This window comes from Sus scrofa, chromosome 6 (genome assembly GCF_054392235.1).
Source record: "Sus scrofa isolate SSC_HxYL_T2T_F1_AM1 chromosome 6, Sscrofa_HxYL_maternal_Yorkshire_Landrace_v2.0, whole genome shotgun sequence".
Taxonomy (NCBI): Eukaryota; Metazoa; Chordata; class Mammalia; order Artiodactyla; family Suidae; genus Sus; species Sus scrofa.
The window spans coordinates 51,313,923-51,335,091 of record NC_139388.1 but is presented as its reverse complement, the minus strand read 5'-3'; the positions used below and the strand labels follow the sequence as shown (position 1 = coordinate 51,335,091).

General features: G+C 55.8%; 3 protein-coding genes across 5 annotated transcripts in view; 1 reads left to right on the top strand and 2 right to left on the bottom strand.

The window, feature by feature from the left end:
- The window catches only part of NFKBIB (NFKB inhibitor beta), a 1,076,695-nt gene that overhangs the window by 378,708 nt on the left and 676,818 nt on the right, over nt 1-21,169 (bottom strand). The window lies entirely within an intron of this gene.
- Nucleotides 100-13,752, top strand: RASGRP4 (RAS guanyl releasing protein 4). 2 transcript variants are annotated; one of them, XR_014806088.1, is made up of 18 exons: nt 100-220; nt 2,848-3,032; nt 3,579-3,697; nt 3,823-3,878; nt 4,446-4,577; nt 4,686-4,839; nt 5,931-6,104; nt 7,223-7,339; nt 8,279-8,554; nt 10,067-10,147; nt 10,227-10,331; nt 10,421-10,539; nt 10,658-10,802; nt 11,532-11,568; nt 11,658-11,792; nt 11,896-12,008; nt 12,448-12,731; nt 13,468-13,752. XR_014806088.1 is itself a non-coding variant. In XM_084960642.1 (17 exons), exons 1-17 carry the CDS (start codon nt 198-200, stop codon nt 12,502-12,504), a joined length of 2,028 nt encoding a protein of 675 aa, XP_084816768.1. In that variant the 5' UTR covers nt 100-197; the 3' UTR covers nt 12,505-13,752. The 2 variants fall into 2 exon arrangements, 1 of the variants encoding a protein (XP_084816768.1); XM_084960642.1 differs by having other exon boundaries at nt 12,448-13,752.
- Nucleotides 13,726-17,826, bottom strand: FAM98C (family with sequence similarity 98 member C). Of its 2 annotated transcripts, none has more exons than XM_084960820.1 (8): nt 17,702-17,826; nt 17,447-17,595; nt 17,233-17,370; nt 16,625-16,842; nt 15,817-15,894; nt 15,605-15,721; nt 14,838-15,005; nt 13,726-14,051 (listed from the first exon to the last, which is right to left on the bottom strand). In XM_084960820.1, the coding sequence occupies exons 1-8, from the start codon at nt 17,764-17,766 to the stop codon at nt 13,908-13,910; spliced, it is 1,077 nt and encodes a 358-aa protein (XP_084816946.1). In that variant the 5' UTR covers nt 17,767-17,826; the 3' UTR covers nt 13,726-13,907. The 2 variants fall into 2 exon arrangements, with proteins under 2 accessions (XP_084816946.1, XP_003127161.1); XM_003127113.6 differs by having other exon boundaries at nt 17,233-17,367.

Here is a 21,169-nt window from a genome sequence, read left to right as displayed (position 1 = left end):
AGGGGGGGAGGGGGGCCTCTGGTCGCTCCCCAGCCTCTTCCTTCCCCCTGGCCTGGGGCTGGGTGGGGAGGGGCAGTTCCTCTTTCCTTCCCCAGCGCCGAGGAGGCCCCAGCTCCCAAGGGGCGAAGAAGCTGGAGGCTGGTGACTGGGGAGGAGCTGAGCCCCGCTCTTGCGGGACCCCCTCCCCCTCAGGAAGCATGAACAGGAAAGACAGCAAGAGGTGAGAGGACCCTCCCCACAGGGACCAGGAGCGCCTAAGCCCCGGGCCCCAGGGCTGCCGGGGAAGGTTGGGGGAGGCTCCAACGAGGCGGGTAGGGTGTGGAGCTGCCGGCTCGAGCAGGGGGCCGCCAGGTAGAAAGATGCTCCAGGGAGTCCAGAGGCAGCTGGGCTGGGGCTGTTTGCGTGAGCGTCTGTGTCTTAGCCTCGCGCTCTCTGGAGTCTGAGCTGCTCCAACCCTGTTTTCCCCGTGCACCCCACCCCCTGACCCTAACTCCCTAGAGGCTGGCTGTCTCTGTTCCCCCCCCCCCCCCCCGCCCCCCGCGCCCGGGTCTTCTTGGCTCCCCCTTCCAGTCACTCGCTGCCTTCTTCCCGGGACTGGAAACTCCAGACTCCCGCAAGGCCTTGCCCCAGGGGGAGGGGAGTGTGACGCTGGGGCAAGGCGGCTCCCCTGTCTCTTCAGCTACCCCTGGCTGCTCCAGACACGACCCCAGGGCAGACAGTCCACAGGCAAGGGCCTAGCAGCTGACTGTGCCAGAAGCTTCTGGACTAGAGCTCCTGTCACCTGCAAGCTTGCCTTCCTGCCCTTACCCTGGTGACAGGTGGCGAGGTCCCTAGCCTGGGCAGCTCTTCCTGCCTCCCCCAGCATGTCTCTGATGGGCAAACGGTCCCCTCCCGATAATATCCAGGAGTTTAGTGGTGGAGACCTGGTTGTCTCATTTTCTGGCTGTGTGACCTTAGGTAAGACACTGAACCACTCTGTGCCTCAGTTTCTTCTCTCAATAGAATAATCATAGGCCTTCTGAGGAGGGGCATGTAAGCCCTCAGTGGTACCATCTAGACCTATGGTTCTCAAGCTTGAGCATGCATCAGAACCACCTAGAGGGCTTCGAAAACACAGGCTGCTGGGCTCACCTCCAAGGTTTCTGATTCTGTAGGTCTGGGCTGGGGCCTGAGAATTTGTATTTATATCAGTTTCCCAGGTGACATTGTTAGTATTTGCTGGGGACTGTGCTTTGAGAACCACTGGTCTTGATAGATGCTCACCCCTCTGCCCATACACATTCAGTACTCAAGAATGCCAGCTCTTACCTGGCAACATTCAATACTGACTTACTCTGCCCTTAGGATGCACCAGGAACGTGGCAATGCCCTTCTTATGAGAGTCTCCCAATTTCTGGTTTCACCTCCATTCCCCACACCTGGCTCCATCACATTCCCTCTCTGCATCTCAAATTTACCTTTCCCACCTCTGGCCACTTAAGAGTCTAAGCAAATGAAATCCCCCCACCCTTTTTTTTTTTTTTTTTTCTTTTTTCTTTTTAGGGCCACACTCACGACATATGGAGTTTCCTAGGCTAGAGGTCTAATTGGAGCTACAGCTGCCTGCCACAGCCACATCAGATCCAAGCCATGTCTGCTATACCACAGCTCACAGCAACGCCAGATCCTTAACCCACTGAGTGGGGCCAAGGATCGAACCTGCAACCTCCTGGTCCCTAGTCGGATTCATTTCCGCTGCACCACGATAGGAACTCCTGAAACCCCTTATTTAGCACTTTTGAAGAGCAGGGCATTGAATGGTCCTAATAAATTCCTGGGGAAGTTCCAAGGATGACTCTCATTTTTCAAATGAAAAGACTGAGGATCAGAGAAATTATGTGATTAATATAAAGTTACATCGTCAGCATAAATTCCTCCAATCCAGTTTTGTCTGACCCTTGTGGAAGCCAAGGCCATTCTGCCCGGATTCTGCTCCCTCCTTCCTCCGCCATCCCTCTCTCTCCATTACCCCCTTTCCCCAACGAGAACAGGAGCCTCCAGGAGGCACAGGGCAGAGTAGGGGTTACTTTGAAACTTTCCTTGAAGCTGCCTCAGCCTCAGGGACCCCGCCCAGCTCTGAAGAGCTCTGGCGAGGCCACTTTGCACCCATATCTTCTCTCCAGGCTCCAGACCTAGGGACCCAGGCTTGCAGCTAAGACTCAGGTCCTGTCGAAAGGCTGGCTTGGGAGAGGGATCTGTTCACCTTAGTGCGGGTCACAGAGGCGGGAGAGGAGGAAGAGATGGAATCTGAGGGATCTGCTTCTCTCTTGAGGGCTGGGAGGAGGAGGGGCAGATGTTGCAGAGCGAAGGGGAATTCTGGGGAGTGTCCCTGAAGGCAGAACCTCGCATGATTCCCCCTGGGGAGGACAAGAAGGACACTGGGGGTCTTTTCCTGTGGTTCCCCAGGAAATCAGGAGTAACAGGAAGCCTCTCCCGCTGTGCCTTGGGACCATAGAGTCAAAGGGAGTTGGGGGGTAATGCCTGGAGGAGAGCGTTCTTACGATCCCTGGAGTAGTCTCAGGGTCTTCTCCCATGATTCCCTGGGGTGGGTGTTCAGGGTAGTCTTAGGATCTTCTCCCCTAATTCCATGAAGAGGGCAGGAGTAACCCCTGGAGTTGCCTTGTAGGAGAAGGCTCCCATGATCTGGAATACTCCTGCCATGAATCCATGGTAGGTCAGGACTAACCCTAGGACCTTGCCTTTAGGAAGCTACTCCCAGAATGCCTTGGGGCTTTGGGGTCAAGAAGAATTCTGAGGGTCTGTCTGAAGGAAGGGGCTCCCATGATTCCCTAGTGGTTATGCCCACAGGAAGTCCCACCAGGAATGCCTGGGGAAGACAGGGGGGCGGGGCCGGCCCCGACCAGCCCGCCGCCACAAGACATGCCCCAGCCCCCGGGAAATCAGCAAGGTCATGGCTTCCATGGCCCTGGGCATGCTGAACGAGGGTGGCTGCAGTGAAGATGAGCTGCTGGAGAAATGCATTCAGTCCTTCGGTGAGTGTCCCCTCCTTGTCCAGCCTCCCCAGTCCTGAGGTTGGGCCAAGGACCCAGCTCTTTCTGGGCCTCAATTTGAAGGGTATTAAATGGGAGCAGGGAGTTCCCTCGTGGGTCAGCAGACCAAGGATCTGATGCTGTCACTGCTGTGGCTCTGGTCACTGCCGTGGCACAGGTTCGATCCCCAGCCCTGGGAACTTCCACATGCTGTGGGCGCGGCCAAGAAAAATGGGAGCAAGAATGTGTAGAATGATTCTCAAACTACATTATAGGGATAAGAGACACCTGTGTTTCTTTTTCGTGCTTTGGGAGGGGGGAGGTCTGAAGCCATTTCTATCTTCAGTGCGACTTGCCAGGCAAGATGCTGGTCCATGCTCAGTACAGACAAGGAAACAGACCAAAAGACACCAAGTTCCTTGCCTGAGTTCATACAGGGAGTCACTGGGAGAGCTGGGGTTTGAACCAGGTGGTCCAACCGGCTCTGGAAGCTATTCAGTCCATTGCCTGGGGCCATGCTGACACAGACTCCCCTTCTCCCGCCCTCAGACTCCACTGGCAGCCTGCGCCGTGGGGACCACATTCTCAACATGGTACTGGCCATGCACAGTTGGGTGCTGCCTTCAGCCCACCTTGCGGCCCGTCTGCTGACCTTATATCCTCCCAGGGCCATGAGCAGTGAGTGGAGGGTGGAGGGTGCAGAGCAGAGACGTGAGAGCCTGGGAGATGGGCATGGGTGAGCAGGCAGGTCTGGGATGCTGGATAACAGCCTTGACAGGAACTCAAATACCAGGAGGCCACAGGAAGCACAAAGGACCTGAGGAGGCTGCAGATCTGTCACCTGGTCAGGTAAGGCTGGGCCAAGACCTCCAATCCCATGACCCAAGATCCTAACTCTACTGCGCCACCCCCTGAAAAAACCACTTCCTAGAGACCACTTAGCCCTGCTCCCTCAAATCTCACTTCTGGGACACCCCCTGGCTTGGTTCCTAAAACCCTCCCCGTTCTCCTCCTTAGAACCCTCTTACAGACCCCTGACCAGAGCCTCTGGACCCTCTCCCAGCTGGTACCCTGAGCCCTCCAGCTTGGATTCCAACTCCCACCTCCAGTGTACCCCAGCTTAGCTTCTAAGACCCCCCTTCCCCCGCCAGACCTCACCCCTAGAGGCCCCCGACCTAGTTCCTAAAACCCACCCCCACTACTCTGCTTCTAGTCATGCTACTTCTGGGAGAGCCCCCAGTCTGTCTTCTGTAGATCCCTCAGCCCGTGTTAAGAGTCCTCCTAGAGAGCCAGCGTGGTGCCTCTGTGAACCCTGGCCTTCCAGAGACCCCCTGCGCCACACATTTAGAGACCCCTCAACCCAAGAGTCCCCTTTCAGAGAACTGCCCCACCCCCACCATTCCTAACCTCTCTCAGGTATTGGCTGACCCAGCACCCTGAGACGGTGCACCAGGAGCCCCAGTTAGAAGAGGTTATAGGTCGCTTCTGGGCCACCGTGGAGAAGGAGGGCAACTCAGCCCAGCGGAGCCTGGGAGACTCCCCTAACCTGTGAGTCAGCCCCTTCCCCTTCCCTCCCCACTGCCACGCCGCCTCCTCCCTCCACACCCCACACCCTCCACCCTGAGCCCCCAGTACTCTGCCCCTCTTTGCCCCCAGGCTGAGCCCAGGTGGCCCTGGCCCCCCACCCCCCATGAGCAGCCCAGGACTGGGCAAAAAGTGCAAAGTGTCCTTGCTTTTTGACCATCTGGAGACGGGGGAGCTGGCACAGCACCTGACTTACCTGGAGTTCAGGTCCTTCCAGGCTATCACGGTAAGGACTCCCCCCCGCCAGCAGGGGAAGGCTAGGGGTGGGGTGGGACCTGGCTGGGACCAGGCAGGTCTGAGAGGACCCCTGCATGGACATGGGGCAGGGATCACAAACTCTCAAACTTGGGTGCTAGAGGGTCCAGGAAGACAGTTAAGCTGGCTGAGCACAGAGCCCCTGAATTCAAAGCCCATCAGCCCCTTCCTATCTGTGTAATTTGGAACTAGTTTCTCAACCTCTCTGGACTCAGTCTTTTCATTTGTAAAAAGGAGGTCATAAAACTGCATTGGACAGTTGAGGAAATTAAATTAATATGTCCATTTAAAAATGCTTGTTGCAGTGCCAGCACATAGTAAGCACTCAAAATATTTTATTAATTGTTCATTTATTTGAAAAGCATTTAAATTCACTGTACCTCAGTTCTGTTATCTACAAACGGGAGACTTAGTTCCTGCCTCATAGGAGCAGTGCCTGGTCCAGAGTAAATGCTATCTGGTTGAACCATTTGAAATTTTGACGTATTTTACCTCCCCAAATGGTAATTTCAAATGCTTCAACCTATATAGAAGTGTTTAGCTATTGCCAACCTGCCATCATCATTTTGAGGGCAGGTGGGGATCTGGCTCCTTAAGGCGAAAATTTCCTGATTGTATACACACATACACACACACACACTGCAGTGCATGTATGTAATGTTGACCCCTTAAGCAGAACAAATAGACGTTGGTTTTATGTCCTCTTCACTGGCGTTCCCTTTGCTAACTGTATACCAGTCAGGTATACAGTTAAGAGCCATAGACTGGGCTCCCACCCTGACTCAGGCCTGTGTGACCCTGGGCAAATTACTTAGCCTCAGTGACCTCATCTTTACAATAGGAATAATATGGTATTCACTTAATGGATTGTGAGGCTATGACAAAGGGCTCAGAGTAGTGCCCAGCTTTCTTTAAACATGTCTCCTCGGATGGGACAGGGCCATGGTGACGTCAGGAACATGGATGTCCTTAGGACTTGGGAGGTCGTGACTGCTTGTGGGTGGCGTGTGAGGCGCAGGGCCTGAGCGCCAGAGCCCACCCTGACGCCCACCTCACCCCTAGCCGCAGGACCTGCGGGGCTACGTTTTGCAGGGCTCCGTGCGGGGCTGCCCAGCCCTGGAGGGATCCGTAGGTCTCAGCAACAGCGTGTCCCGCTGGGTGCAGGTCATGGTGCTGAGCCGTCCCGGGCCCGCACAGCGCGCTCAGGTGCTAGACAAGTTCGTCCACGTGGCACAGGTGAGACCCACCCCGCCGCTGAGAACCGGACCGCGCGGTCCCCTGCTCCTGCCGCTCCAGGGCTCCGGAGCGGCGGCGTCACCGCCTCCCGGCCCCGCCCTAGCGCCTCGCGCCGGACCCTGGCCTTGCGCTCTACACATTAAGCCCGCCCTGGCCCCACCTCTCGGTCCCCAAAGTGGCAGTGGGCGACATTCCTCCTGACTCCTTGTTCCAGGCCCTCTGCCGGAATAGTCTATCCGCGGGGCGGTGAAAGAAGAGGCTCTTTCGTGCCCCCACCTTTGTGTCAGCCCCTTCCCCGATCCTCAGGCCTCAGCCAGCCCTTCGCTCCGCACCGCCCGCGGTCTCCCTCGCCCCGCCCCTTCCCCCCACTGCCCCCCCCCCGCCCCCCGTCCTCCCTTCCAGACTCGTTCCCTCCCTTCGGGAGAAAAGGGAAGCCCTCCTGGCCCCGGGCGTGGCCACGCGCCTTTGCGTACTTCCTCGCAGGCCACGCCCTTCCTCTGGCATCTTCCTTCACCTTGCTTCCCCTGCCCGGCCTTGGAGGTTCTGGCGTGTGCCCAGAGTCTCTTCTGTCTTGAGCATCTTCCACTCCTCCCTGGCCCCAGCTTCTCCCCCAAGCGACCTACACCCTTCAAACTTGAGAAAAGGGAGGGCGGAGGCTGCTGTCCCTGATGGCGGCCAACCCCGCACCTGTCCCGTGCCTACTCACTCTGACCCCACTCGCCTCTGCCCGGCTCCTAACTCCTGCCCAGAGCCCAGGCCTTCCTGTCTCCTCTTAGGCTTCTGACTCCCAGAGCAGAGACCCCCCAGGGTGCCTGACAGCCTGAACCTATCAGAGCCCTCCACGCCTGTCTGACACAGACCTGTCAAGTCCCCAAACCATTCCAACTCCGCTTACTTTTTTCTGACCTCACGCTAGTGTATCACCTGCCTGACCCCTGTGCAATGCCACCTGCTTGCAGCCCTCACTTGCCTGACACATCTCACCTGATACTTACACTGGCCCATGCCTACATACACCTGAGACCCCAACCCAACTGAGGTGCTGTCATTTGAACCCCCGGTCTGCCTGTCCTCCATGTGGTGCCCACCATCTCCTCTGCATCACCCTCCCTTCCTAGAAGCTCCGCCAGCTGCAGAATTTCAACACGCTGATGGCAGTCACTGGGGGCCTGTGTCATAGCGCTATCTCCAGACTCAAGGACTCCCACACCCACCTGAGCCCTGACAGCACCAAGGTGAGCCCCCACTGCCCTCCTGAAAGTTCCAGTGGTCAATTAGCCTGAACCTTCCCCAACCCCCCTCCATCCCTTCCCAGGGGCCCTGGAGCCACCTAGAGACCTTGCTCCTCCAAATCCCACAGATGCCCAGACTTTGTCCGCCTCTGTCCTTCTTTCTCTCTCCTTATCCATGGCGCTGACCCCTCTCTACTCTCTGTGCATCTGGTCCTGAGCAGGACTGGAGGGAGACACAAAGCATGCTAGTAGAGAACCTGCAGCCCAGGTGGGAAGTGAACTGAGGCCCGCAGGGATGCCAACATCTGGGCCACACGGGAGGCACCTAGGTTGGGGGGTACCCTGAAAGTGTCAGGGAGAATGAGTCATTCACAAGTCTGGTGTGTGGCTGAGGTCAGGACGTGGCAGGATATGAGGCCAGAGATGCCCAGGGGAGAGCCTATTGAGCCTTTTGCCGGCTGAACTAAGGTGTCTGGGCTTTATCTAGACAGCAGTGGGGAGCCAGGAAAGGTTTGAGAGTGAGGACAGCATCCATGATCAGATTTGGGTGTTTGATCTTCTTTTTTTTTTTTTTTTTGGCCATGCCTGCAGCATGCAGAAGTTCCCAGGCCAAGGATCAAACCTGAGCCACAGCAGGGACAATGGGACATCCTTAACTGCTAGACCATCAGGGAACTCCAGATTGGGGTTTTGAAAAACCCCTCTAGCCTGGGGATAGTGGGGCCTTTCTGAGATGGGGGCCCAAGAGTTAGAGCAGTCTTGGGAGATGTCAAAGCCAGGGTGGGACGTGGAGGGGCTTGGGGAGGCATCCAAAATGCCACTGGGCCCCTGGGGGTCCAGAGCCCATGCAGGAGGCTGCTTGGATATGCCCCTTCAGGGAGCTAGGGGAACAGAGCTGCCTTCCCCATTACATGCCCCCCAGAACCTGCTTCTCCCCCACAGGCCCTGCTGGAGCTGACTGAGCTCCTGTCCGCCCACAACAACTACGCCTGTTACCGCCGCACCTGGGCTGGCTGCACGGGCTTCCGGCTGCCTGTGCTGGGAGTGCACCTCAAGGACCTGGTGTCCCTGCACGAGGCACAGCCCGACAGGTTGCCCGATGGCCGCCTGCATCTACCCAAGCTCAACAGCCTCTACCTGAGGCTGCAGGAGCTGGCAGCCCTCCAGAGGCAGCAGCCCCCTTGCAGTGCCAACGAGGACCTGCTGCATCTGCTCACGGTGAGCGGCCCAGGCAGGGCTCCCAGAGGCTGAGCCTGCAGGGTACTGAGATTCAGGGTCCTGGGTGGGTGAGGGGCTGCAGGACCGGGATCGAATCATAGAACAGTGCTGGAATGCCTGGACTTTGAAGCCAGGGCTTCTAGTTTTGGGTTGTTGGTTTTCTTACTGTGTGGCCTTGGGCAAGTCACTTAACCCCTCAGTTTCCTTAACTGCAAAATGGGAATAGTAATAGGACCCACTTCAGAGAGTGGTTGAAAACAATCAATAATGTAATTCATGTAACTCATATATGATTCATATAAAGTACTTAAAAGCCTAACTGCAACTCAGTGAACTCTACATAAGTGATGCATTTTCCCCCAATACTCTCAGCAACTCAAGGATCCATTCATCTAAGCTCCAGAATCGCTTCGGGATTTTGCGCTCCTGAACTCTTAAGGTTCTGAGCTTCTCAAGCTACTCGTCCAAAATGTCAAGCTTTAACATATCCAGGAATCTAAGCAAAGAGCTAAACCGGTTATTGATCATTTATTATGTGCCAGGCACCATGTGAAACCATCCCTATTCCATCCTCACAGCCCTACGAGGAGGGGACCCTTATCGTGCCCACTCTGCAGACTAGGAAGCTGAGGTTCACAAAGATCAGATCACTTGCCCCCCATCCCACAGCAGGCCAGCTTCAGAACATGAGTGATTTTAACCACCACACTATTATGTCCTAACACTGGGAGTGTGGGATTCTGGCAATATTTTATTTTTGGGGGGGTAGGGGGGGAGGGAGGTTTCATTCTAAAGAGCTATAAGTTAAGAAAGACTGGGATCCTGAGGAACACATAGTCTAAGACTGAAACACTGACTTTCGGATCCTAAGACAGGACCAACAGCATATTGAAAATGTGGGGCTCCTTGTCTGACACTATTAAGAATTTCAAGGTGCTGACAACAGAGCATTAAATGAAGTGGGGGGCCTTCTAAGTGTGGGGCCTGCCTGTGACATTGGCTCTGCCCTAAGATGATTGGTGCCCAAGACACTGTGCTCTGCTGATTCTAAAAGGCCGTCAACCCAAATATTTACTGAGCACCTGCTGTAGGCCAGGCACTAGTTGAGGCGCTTAGGCTCACAGCAGTGCCTACATCAGAAAAAAAAACTGCTGTTCTTGTGAGGCTGACTTCCTAGTGGGGGAGACACGCCAGCGGAACAAAGCAAATAGGTAAATCATATGGTCTTTTAGGTACTAAGAGCAATAGAGAAAATTGAAGCAGGAATGGACAAGGAAAGTGATAAGGGTTTGCAATCTTATAAAGGATCAAAAAAGCATCAGTGAGAATACGGCACTTCTGGACTAGGCGACCGGCAGTGTGGAGAGTGAATGAGGGCTCCGTGGGAGAGAGGACCCTGGGGGTTGCAGGGAAGAGGGGCTTTGGGAAGAGGAGACGGGGGTCCCGGCAGGCAGGGGCTAGAGGTAGGAGCGTGGAGACAAGGAGGGTTGGTAACGCCCTGCCGGCCCCCAGCTTTCCCTGGACCTCTTCTACACGGAGGACGAGATCTATGAGCTTTCTTACGCCCGGGAGCCCCGCTGTCCCAAGAGTCTGGTGAGCCCCTGCCCCTGACCTCTGACCTCCAGCTCAAGGCTCTGCACTGTCTAACTGGGCCCGTCTGTCCCTGCCTCAGCCACCCTCCCCCTTCAAGGCGCCCCTGGTGGTGGAGTGGGCCCCTGGCGTGACACCCAAGCCTGACAGGGTCACTCTGGGTCGGCACGTGGAACAGCTGGTGGAGGTGAGGAGGAGCCCCGAGCTGGAGGAGGGATCTGAGACCTCAGGGACCCTGACTCGGCCTGACTCTCCCCTTCCCGGGCTCCTCCGAAGTCCGTGTTCAAGAATTATGACCCTGAAGGCCGAGGCACCATCTCTCAGGAGGACTTGGAGCGACTCTCAGGCAACTTCCCCTTCGCCTGCCATGGGCTTCACCCGCCCTCCTGCCAGGGGTAGGTGCCCGCGACTTCTGGGTTCCCTGAAGACGAGGGACTGGGGTTGCCGGGACTCCCGGGTCTGGGAGAAAGGGGCCAGGCCTGCTGAAGCCCGGTCTCCGCCCCCTCACCCCAGGAGGGGCTCCTTCAGCCGAGAGGAGCTGACAGGGTACCTGCTCCGAGCCAGCGCCATCTGCTCCAAACTGGGCCTGAGCTTCCTGCACACCTTCCAGGAGGTCACCTTCCGCAAGCCCACCTTCTGCGACAGCTGCAATGGCTTTGTGAGCCCTCTGCCCGTGGTTACCCTGAGGGCCCATCTCCCCTGGACCACCCTGACTCCTCACAGCCTGGGCCTGGAGGGCTCACAGTCCCCAGACCCCAGACAATCCCAAACAGTGGCCGTTCCCTACATCCTGGATCATTGTGAAGCCTAGATAAGGCCCAAACCCCAGACAGTCTCCATCCTGGATAATTGTCAGACCCTGGATAATCTACAAACCTGGGTAGAGTATCTCCCAACAGAATCAAGCTCCGAGTCTCTAGACCTCAGATAACTCAAACCCTGGATAATTTCCAAATTCAAGGTATCCTCAAACTCTGGATAACCAACAAATCCATCTCAAACCCAGATTCATTCATAAACCTTGGATTACTTCCCAGATTCACTTTTCCATTCACTAAATACACACTGGGTGCCTCCTGTGCGCCAGGCCCAGTTCTAAGGTGGGGCGGTGGGGCAGCGGCACAGCCAGAAGCAGAATAGACACAATGCCTGCCCACACGGCTTAGGTTTTTTTAATTCCACATTTTGCACTATCCTGATAGTGCAGAGGACTCACCAAACTTGAGATAAGCTCCAAATTCCTTTAGTCCCCCAGGTCCCACATAAGCCTCGGACCTTGAGAATTTTCAGACTCTGGATGGCTTCCACACTCCCCGACAGCCCCTATCCCACCCCACTGGCAGCCCTCCCTCCCCAGCCTTGTAACCCATCTGCTTTCTCTTCCCAGCTCTGGGGTGTTAGCAAGCAAGGCTACCGCTGTCGGGGTGAGCGGGGCCTCGGTGCGGGGAGGGGGTCCAGGAAGGTGAGGGGCGCAGACGGGGCCTCTAGCCACTAACCGCTGAATTTCCCCCAGAGTGTGGGCTGTGTTGCCACAAACACTGCAGAGACCAAGTGAAGGTGGAGTGTAAGAAGAGGCCCGGGGCCAAGGGCGATGGGAGCCCCCCAGGAGCCCCCGTCCCCCCACCACCAGTCCCCCAAGCCAGCTGTGGTAAGACCCAGGGGTAGGGATCCTGGTGGATGGGGACTAATTTCAGGGTCACGAGGCCTTTGGCAGCCTACCCACCTCTCTCCCACCCACACCCCGCAACCAGGCACCGAGGACACGCTCTCCTACACACTAGCCCTGGAACTGGAGACCGGGTGTCACGTTCGCCATGCTTGGACCCAGACGGAGCCCCCCCACCCCTCCTGGGAACCAGAGACGGTGAGGAGGAGCTGCCCCCTACCCTCAACTGGATACTCGCGGAGACCAGGCCATCTGCCTGGGGGAACCCAGACCCATATGGGGAAGCACGGGACAGTTACAATATGCAAAAGCCCTCAGCTGCTTGCGTAGGAGGGTGTATATACTGGTTAGTTTCTAATGTTGAGAGAAAAAAATAGAAATTTCAGCCACTAGTCGAACAGGAAAGGGAGTTTAGGAGGAAAAAAAAAATCTATAAGATGGCAAGAATAAGGCCAAATATATCAGGAACTGTAATAAGTGGTGAAACAAAGTCCACTGCTCAAAAGCGGGGACTCTCTGATTGAGTTTTAAAAAATCCACAGGGATGTGCATCCGTCCATGTCAACAAGTCTAGGGGAGGCCGAGAACCGTGTGCTGGACATCTGCACTCCCTCATCCAGTGTCTTCCTCCTTCCAGGTCCCTCTGCCAGCGCCAGCCCCACCACCCACCCAGTCCTCCAAGCCAAATGCCTAGACGTTGCCCTGGTCTCCTCTCTCCCCGACTCCCTCCCCAGGGTCAGTCTCAAGTCCTACTCTTCGACCTCCGCAGAATCCCCAAAGGCATCGGCTCCTGCCCATCGCTGAAGCATCCATCATCTCTTCCTCTGAAAGAAAGTGACTTTCGTCTTTTGCGTCGGAGTGGCTATTCATCATCATCCCTTGTCTTGCGCTTACTATCTGTGCAGCTCTGTGTTGGATCTGGTGAGACCTGGGCGTCACCTTGCCCACTCCTGAGATCCCCATTTTACGGCTGAGGAAGCAGGCTCAGTGGGGTAAACTGCTCACCCAAGGTGCACGCCTTGGTGGTGGAGGCAGGACTCACGCCCAGGTCTGTCTGCCTCTAAAATGGAAACTCCTGAGCAATATGCTCCACTGCTCTCACCAAGGGGCAGGAGCGGAGGGCATAGGGTGGGCAGAGTTCCAAACGCTGGGGTTCCAGAGATGAGAGAGAAGGCCAGAGAAAGTGTGGAACAGGGAGGGAGCCTGGGAAGCCCTAAGTCAGATCACGTTGGTCTCTTGCTCAGGGGAAAAGCCAAGTTCTCACTACCCGCCCCCAACCACCACCCCCGGCTCCCCCACACATGATCTGCCCCCATCACCTCCCTGACCTCCCCTCCCACCACTCACCGCCTCACTCATCCTGCTTCAGCTACACTGGCCTCTGATGGTCCCTGATCATGCCCCAAAGACCCCTACCTCAGGGCCTTTGCACTGGCTGCTCCCTCGGCCTGGGAGGCTCTTCCACAGAGGTCCACATGGCTCCCTCTCTGGGGCTTAGCTCAAGCGTTACCTTCTCAGTGAGGCCTCCCCAGTCACATTTAAATTTGCAACCCCCACCCCCCGCCATGGTCCCAGTCCTGCCTTCCTGCTGTATTTTTCTCTAGAGCCCTTTCCCCATCTGACAGATTATACTTTCTAAACTGCTTTTTGTCACCAGAAAGGTCAGCTCCAGGAGAGGTGTACCCCCGGTGCCTAGAACAAGGCTGGCACAGAGTGGGTACCTGGCAGCTGTTTGTCCAGCACCTGCACGTCTCCGTCCTCATGCTCCCAGGGAGGGAAAGATGCTGCTGAAGAGCAAAGGACCTTGAGGGTCGGAGCAGCAGGGGCCTGTTCAGACCCAGGGGGCAGAGACCCCCTACCCCTCCTCAAACCCGAGCACCCCTGGCCTGGCCCCCACAGAGACAGGTCCTAGGACTGTCATAAATTAAATTTATTTTCCAAAGAACATGGTCCTTGGTGTTGAATGGTAGATGGGGGAGGACAACTGGGGCCTCAGGCTGGGGTGCCAGATGCCAGGAGAGACCCTCAGAGTGACTCCTCAGGGTATTAAAGTCAGCATCTCAGGGAGGCCCCCCTCCCCCAACCACCAGTCCCCCTTCACTTCTTCTTCTTCTTGCGGCCCCAGCACTGGCGGCCTGCCTTCCGCCCGCCTCCGTCTTCTCTTCTGCTCTGCCAGCTGGGCATGGGAGGCTCCAGCTCATCTGGGCGGCCCCCCCGGTCTGGCACGCTGCCCATGAGCACCTGGGGGTTGATTAGACTTGAGTTTCAGAGGAGAAAAATATCTTGGACATGGGTACCAGAGAGCCAAAGGAACAGCATGAAGCTGACAAAGGAAGGGCGGATGTTGACCGTATGGGTGCAGAGGCAGGGGGCTGGATGGGTGGGAGATACAGGCCTGGGGATTTCAAACTGGGCTCAAGGGGCCTGAGCAAAAGGGAAACAAAGATGAGGGTGAGGACAGAGGTCTAGTCCCCAACAACATGAATAAAGACACTTCAGCTTTTGTCTATTTCCTGTTTGGGCTTGGTATAACGTTCCCAGCAAACCAGTGGCTTTTTTTCCCTCAATATCTATCACTTGTGCATCACCTCTAATATTACTTACTACAGTTCCTTAAAGCAAGTAACTCTTTTCTTAACTTAAATTCGGCTTCGCTCCTTGCTGTGCTAGACTTTAGGCCCTAAGAGTTATTCACACACGTGTAAGACTTGAAACAGAGAGATATGAGGCTAAATACATCATAATTTGAAGAGAGGGTAGTTTTGCCTTAAAAATGGTTAAAACCCAATACAAGAGACAGGGTGAGATGCTGGGGGAGTGGTGGGCTCAGTAAATAGGTAGACTTTGTTTTGAAGGCACTGGGGAGCCATAGAAGGGTTTTGAGTCAGAAATGCTCTGTCAGATTTGAGGTGGCGAGAGGCAGAGGCTGGGAACTCAGGCAGAAGAGGGTAAGGCTCGGCCAGGGCAGAGGCTGAAAGGATCCAGAGCCAAGGATGCTGGGGCTCTTTCCCACCCCCAGGTGCTCACCTTGTTGATAGCACAGCAGGTCCCTCGGCGGGCAGTCTTGCTAGTGGCGGGGACAAGGCGAGACAGGTCAGCTCGGGCAGCCAGGACATGTGCGACAGAGACATCAGATTCCGGGGTCAGAGCCTCTCGAATTGGGATCAGCACTGCCTTCATGGCCTCTCCTTGGGCCTAGGGAGTGAAGGTGGACATGGAGAGCACTTCCCAGATGAGAGCTGTAATTTTTTCTTTTCTCTTTTTTTTTTTTTGTTTTTGTTTTTGTTTTTGCCTTTTAGGCACCCCGGGCATGCGGAAGTTCCCAGGCTAGGGGTGGAATTGGAGCTACAGCTGCTGGCCTACACCATAGCCACACCGGCGAGGGATCCGAGCCACTTCTGTGGCTTATGGCAACCCAGGATCCCTAACCCACTGAGCGAGGCCAGGAATTGAACCCGCATCCTCATGGTTCCTAGTCGGTTTCGTTAACCACTGAGCCATGGAGGGAACTCCCGAGATCTGTAATCTTGAAAGCATCTCTTCCCTACTCAGGGCCTCACTTCCCACATCTTTTAGTAAGGGGTATTGCTCTCAATACACTCCCAGCTCAGACCAGGGAATTCTAGAATGCCCTGGGGGTCCTGAGATTCCAAAGCCCCAAACCTCACAAGATTCTAAAATGTCCTGGGCCTCAGGAATTACAAGAGGGTCACATTCCTGGCCCTCATTCCTGCTCTCAACTTGCAGCCCCACAACTGGGTCACCCTCCTTCTGCCAAGGTCTTGTGCCCACACCTCTGCTCGCTCACTCCAGTGGAAAGCAGACGTTGTGAGGTCCAGGCGCTTGAGGAGGAGGCAGCGGCGGCAGCAGTACTGATCTTGCAGGCTTTGCGAGAGAGACTCCAGCGCTTCCTGGAGGAAAAGGTCTCAGTCATGCCAGGGTTCCCCCTCACTCCCACCTCTGGATGAGAACACTGTCCACATACAGCCGCCTCACATGGTCTTACCCATCTGGGGGCATCCAGCGGGTAGCTGAGAAGAGGCTGCAGGAACCCTGGGGGCAGGGAAGGCAGCAGCTCTGAGATCTGATGGGAAAAGAAGGAAGCTGAGGCTCTCTGGGCAGAAATTGGATGGATTCCTCCCAGTTCTCCACTGCCCTGAGGACCCAGGCCATGGAACCAAGAATGGCGATCACGGGAGTTCCTGTTGGGGCTCAGTGGGTTAAGAACCAGGCTATTCATGAGGATGCGGGTTCCATCCCTGGCCTGCTCTGTGGTTCCAGGATCCAGGCGTTGCCGCAAGCTGCAGTGTGTAAGTCACATAGACTCAGCTCGGATCCGGCATTGCCGTGACTGTATCGTAGGCCGGCCGCTGTAGCTCTGATTGGACTCCTAGCCTGAGAACTTCCACATGCCACGGGTGCGGCTCTAAAAATAAAAATAAAAATGAAAAAGTCAGTCGTGGAGTTCCCACTGTGGCACGGTGGGATAAGAATACAACTGCAGCTGCTGTGGTTGCTGCAGAGGCGCAAGTTGGATCCCTGGCCCCGTGTAGTGAGTTAAAAGATCCAGCGTTGCCTCCGCTGCAGCTGTGGCGCAGGTGGAAGCTGTGGCTCGGATTCAATCCCTGGCCCAGGAATTTCCATATGCCTCCGGATCAGCCGTAAAGAAAGAAAGAAAGAAAAAAAAGTGAAGGTCACAATTCTAGAAAACAGCAGTGGTTAGGGCACTCCTCCCCTGCCACTTCTGGAGAGGGGGCTCTCCCCCTACAAGGAAGGCAGGGTGGCCCGGGTGCAGAGGGGCTCCCACTCTCTACCTTGGCATGCAACTCCCGCAGCAGCTGGCTGGCGGGGGTCCCCCGCGGAGGTCTGGGCAGTCCCAGGGCTTGGAGAGTAAGCACCAGTTCCTGGACCAGGCCAGATTCCTCCTCTGCCCCCTCCCCTGCCCACTCTCCACCGAATGGCTCAAGGCTGGGATCCAGCTTGGGTTGCAGGTGGAGTAGGCGGGCCGCCTGGAGCTCCGAGCAGAGAAAGCCTAAAAGCAGAGAAAAGGAGCGACGCAATTAAGGAGGGCTGCCACCCCGCCTACCTGGCTCAACAAGTCCAAGCGGCTGCAAAACCACCGGCCTCCTAGGTCCGCTCACCTAGAACCCTGGCTCTACCTCCAGCGTAAGCTCCACCCACTTTGGGACCCAGCTCCCTCTTAGGACTTCGAACCCTGCCCACTTAGGAATCACCTGCCTAACCCATCCATCGCGGAGCTCTTAGCCCGCCCCAATGTTTTGACCCCACCCACCTCCGGCCCAGAGTCAATCTTTTGACCGAGGCCCCTCGGGAACCCAGGCTCCACCTCAATGTGCGGAGCCCGCCCCCCTCGAGGCTGCAGCCTTGCCCACTTCCGCATCCCGGCCCGCCCCGGGCTCACGCAGCAGGCGCAGGCGCGCGCCCGGCTTCCGCAGGGAGGATGCGCAGTCTCTGCCGCAGAGCTCTCGATCGGGGCAGTGCAACTCCCGCAAAAGGCCGGCCAACTGTCGCAGGAATTCCTCCTCGGCGCCAGGACCTGCTGGAAGCGGGAGACGTCAGGGCATGGCGGCGGCACCAGCCGCTCCAGCCCCAGGGGCCTTCCTCTCCACGCGTACCGTCGCCGGCGCTCAGTGCCTCCGTGCCTTCCTCTTTCTCCCGCTCCAGGGCGTCCAGCGTCGCCAGCTCTGCCGCCAGCCGCGCGCACAGCGCCCTGAAGTCTGGGCACGAGGGGCCCGGCGACGCCCTCTCTGGGAAACCCTCATACCTGCAGCGGGGCCGAGGCAGCGGGAGGGGGCGGGGCAGGTCTGTAAGAATTTCTGAGGGCAAACCTGCTTCTTCCTCACCCCCCAGCCACACCCCGCACCCCTTACCCCAGGGCCAGCAGGTCCCCGGCCAAGGCGGCCCACTCCCGCTCCTCCGCCTCCGCCCCCTCCATGAAACTGTAGTCTCTTCGCCGGGCGCGCGCCCCCTGCCGGCCGGTGGGAGGCTCCTCCCCAGGACGGGCGTGCGCACCCCCAGTAACTGACCAATCAACTAAGGGCCTTCGTCATTCCAATTGGTGCAGGAGGAGGCAGAGCCCGCTCCCAAGTTCACCGCCTATGAGGAATACAATAGAGCGCAGCCCCTTGGGTAACTCTGGAGAGCCCTCTGGCTCTGTAAATCCAGAGTCCGCTTTCAGGTTCCCAGTTGTCCCGACAGACCAACGGATGTGGCTCCTGATGCAACATAGAAGCAACTTTGGTTTCCTTTTCCTCAGCCTCCATCAGATGCCCTGTGGCTTTTAAAGCACCCCAGACCAAGTGTGGGAGTCTGACCAAGTGTGGGAGTCTGCCCAAGTCCAAAAGCTTGTTAACTCCTTTTCTACTTAGAATTTTGTCAGGGACCCAGGAATCCCAGCTATACACATACTCACAAACCCAACAGTTGGTCCTTCTCATTGATCACAATGCACCCTTTGAACCTTCACCCCTCTAGCTACTTACTAAACCCCGGAGAGAGGGAGCAGGTGCAATAAACCGTTGCGATTAAGAGACTGCACCCTGGGAATGCAATCTTTTTTGTTTTTCTTTTCTATGGCCGCACCCGGGGCATGTGGAGGTTCCCAGGCTAGGGGTCTAATCAGAGCTGTAGCTGCCGTCCTACACCACAGACACAGACACAGACACAGCCACATCAGATCCGAGCCGCATGTCACAGCAACGCTGGATCCCCAACCCACTGGGCAAGGCCAGGGATCGAACCTGCAACCTCATTGTTCCCAGTCGGATTCGTTAACCTCTGAACCACGACGGGAACTCCCTTGTTTGTTTTTTAGAAGTGCAATCTCTTCTGCAGGCAGAGGTTAGTGTTTGACTTGACCATTCACCACCATTGTGTTCCTGCCAGATTGCTTCACATCCTTGTAATGAGGGTAATAAGAACCACCTCTTACAGTTGTCAGGATTAGAGTCCTGTATGTAAGTGCTTAGCAGACGTACAAGGGGTACTCAGTTAAAAATGACTAACATACAAGAGTTCCCGTTGTGGCTCAGTGGTTAATGAATCCACCTAGGAACCATGAGGTTGTGGGTTCAATCCCTGGCCTTGCTCTATGGGTTAAGGATCCGGCGTTGCCGTGAGCTGTGGTGTAGGTTGCAAATGCGGCTCGGATCTGGCATTGCTGTGACTCTGGCATAGGCTGACAGCTGTAGTCCCGATTAGACCCCTAGCCCGGGAACCTCCATATGCCACAGGAGTGGCCCTCGAAAAGGCAAAAAGACCAAAAAAAAAAAAGTACATTGAGCATTTTGTGTGTGCTACTGGGCTAAGTATCTTATGTCCTTTTTTTGTGTGTGTGAGAGTTGCAACATTTATTCCAGTTTCTCCCTTGGGGTGTGTTTTTTTGGTTTGTTTTTGTTTTTGTTTTTTGCTTTTTAGGGCCTCACCTGCGGCATATGTAAGTTCCCAGGCTGCGCATAGGAGATACAGCTGCCGACCTACACCACAGCCACAGCCACAGTAACTCAGGATCCAAGTCACATCTGCGACCTACACCACAGCTCACAGCAACGCTGGATTCCCAACCCACTTAGTGAGGCCAGGGATTGAACCTGCATCCTCATGGTTAGTAGTCAGATTTGTTTCCGCTGCTCCAAAACAGGAATTCCATGTGGGTTTGTTTCATTTTGTTTGCCACACAGGCAGTATATGGAAGTTCCTGGGGCAGCGATCGAACCTACGCCACACAGCAGCAACCAGAGCCACAGCAGTGATAATGCAGGAGCCTCAACCCAGTAGGCCATCAGAGAACTCCCTCTTATCTCCATTTTATGGAAGAGAAAATAGAAAATCAGAGAGGATGAGTCACAGAGTGAATGCATGGTGGTGCCAGGACTCAAATTCAGATTTGATTCCAAAATCCACTTAACCAACCTATTACTATTGTTATTACTGCCATTGTCTTTGTAGCTGTTGTAAAAATTATTGTTCTAGATTTAATCTCTTCCTGACTCTGTCCTGGTCTCCAGTGGTTTCTAGATAATTTTGCTGGGAGTGGGAGTGGACTGGGGTAGAGCCTCTGTGAAGAACAAGGGCCAGACTTGCTCTTCAGGAGCAGAAGCTGCTTCCTCCATAGTCCCGCCTACCCCAAGGCTGGGTGCTCAGGGAAGCATTTGTTGACTGTAATCAAGTATTAAAAACATGGCTCAGGGAGTTCCAGTTGTGGCACAGCAGAAACGAATCTGACTAGGAACCATGAAGTTGCGAGTTCGATCCCTGGCCGAGCTCAGTGGGTAAAGGATCTGGTGTTGCCATGAGCTGTGGTGTAGGTCGAAGACGCGGCTCTGATCCAGCATTGCTGTGACTCTGGTGTAGGCTGACAGCTGTAGCTTCGATTAGACCCCTAGCCCAGGAACCTCCATATGCCGTGGGTGGGGCCCTAAAAAGCAAAGAAATATATGTATATATATATTGCTCAGGCTAAAGCCTTGGAGCCATAATCTTGACGCCTCTCAATAAGGAGCTCCATATCTAAACAGGTGAACTTGACCTTCAAAACAGACCCAGGATCTTGCCCCCTCCCCCCCGCCCAGTCCTTTGCACCAGTCTCCCCTGGACCATCCCGGCAGGGCCTCCCTAGGTGTCTTGTCCCCTCCCAGCGTCTCTCCCCAACAGGCAGCCAAAGGGAACCTGTGAATAACTGAGTCAGGTCACACCCCTCCTGTGCTTGGAGCCTTCCTGTAGCTTCATCTCACTCAGGGTGAACACCAAAGCCCACGCGATGGCTCACAAGTGCCCACAGATCTTCCGTCACCTTTCCGCCTTCATCTCCTAGGTACCCGCCTCCTTGCTCCCTCTCCTCCGGCTCCTTTGATGTCCTTCAGGTTTACCAGACACGCTCCTCCCTCAGGGCCTTGCACGACTGTCCCCTTTACCTGGAATGCTCTTCCCCGCGCGCGGAAGGCAGGCCCTGGCACTCCCTCCCTCTCCTCCTTCAGGGCTTTATTCAAATGCCAGCTCCTCAGTGGGGGCTCCCTGATCATCGTGGCTGCAATTGCCTCTCTCCCTCCGCTTTATTTTTTCTTTATAGTATATATCCTTCCTAACATGTTACTGTCTCCTTCACTAGATCATAAGCTCCTGGTGGGAAAGGGCTTTTGTCTGTTCTGTCCACGGCTCTGTCCCCAGGGCCTGCGATAGGGCTTGGCGTACAATGCGTGTTCACTGAATGTAGAGTTGACTGGATTATAGCATTCAGCCAGAGGGTCTGCTTGGGACCAGAGGATGGGAAGGAGGGAAGGAGGGAAGGAGGATGTGGGTGGGGAACTGGTCCGACAGTTGAGGAAGGTGAGTAGAGAGGG

Excerpts from the sequence above, each read along its gene's own strand:
- FAM98C (XM_084960820.1), bottom strand. The coding sequence starts at position 17,766 with ATGGAGGGGGCGGAGGCGGAGGAGCGGGAGTGGGCCGCCTTGGCCGGG. Across the intron at positions 17,371-17,446 it reads GGCACTGAGCGCCGGCGACG|CAGGTCCTGGCGCCGAGGAG; the intron begins GTACGCGTGGAG and ends TCCCGCTTCCAG. Across the intron at positions 16,843-17,232 it reads CGCGCGCCTGCGCCTGCTGC|GCTTTCTCTGCTCGGAGCTC; the intron begins GTGAGCCCGGGG and ends CTCTGCTTTTAG.
- RASGRP4 (XM_084960642.1), top strand. The coding sequence starts at position 198 with ATGAACAGGAAAGACAGCAAGAG. Across the intron at positions 6,105-7,222 it reads AGTTCGTCCACGTGGCACAG|AAGCTCCGCCAGCTGCAGAA; the intron begins GTGAGACCCACC and ends CTCCCTTCCTAG. Across the intron at positions 10,332-10,420 it reads ACGTGGAACAGCTGGTGGAG|TCCGTGTTCAAGAATTATGA; the intron begins GTGAGGAGGAGC and ends GCTCCTCCGAAG.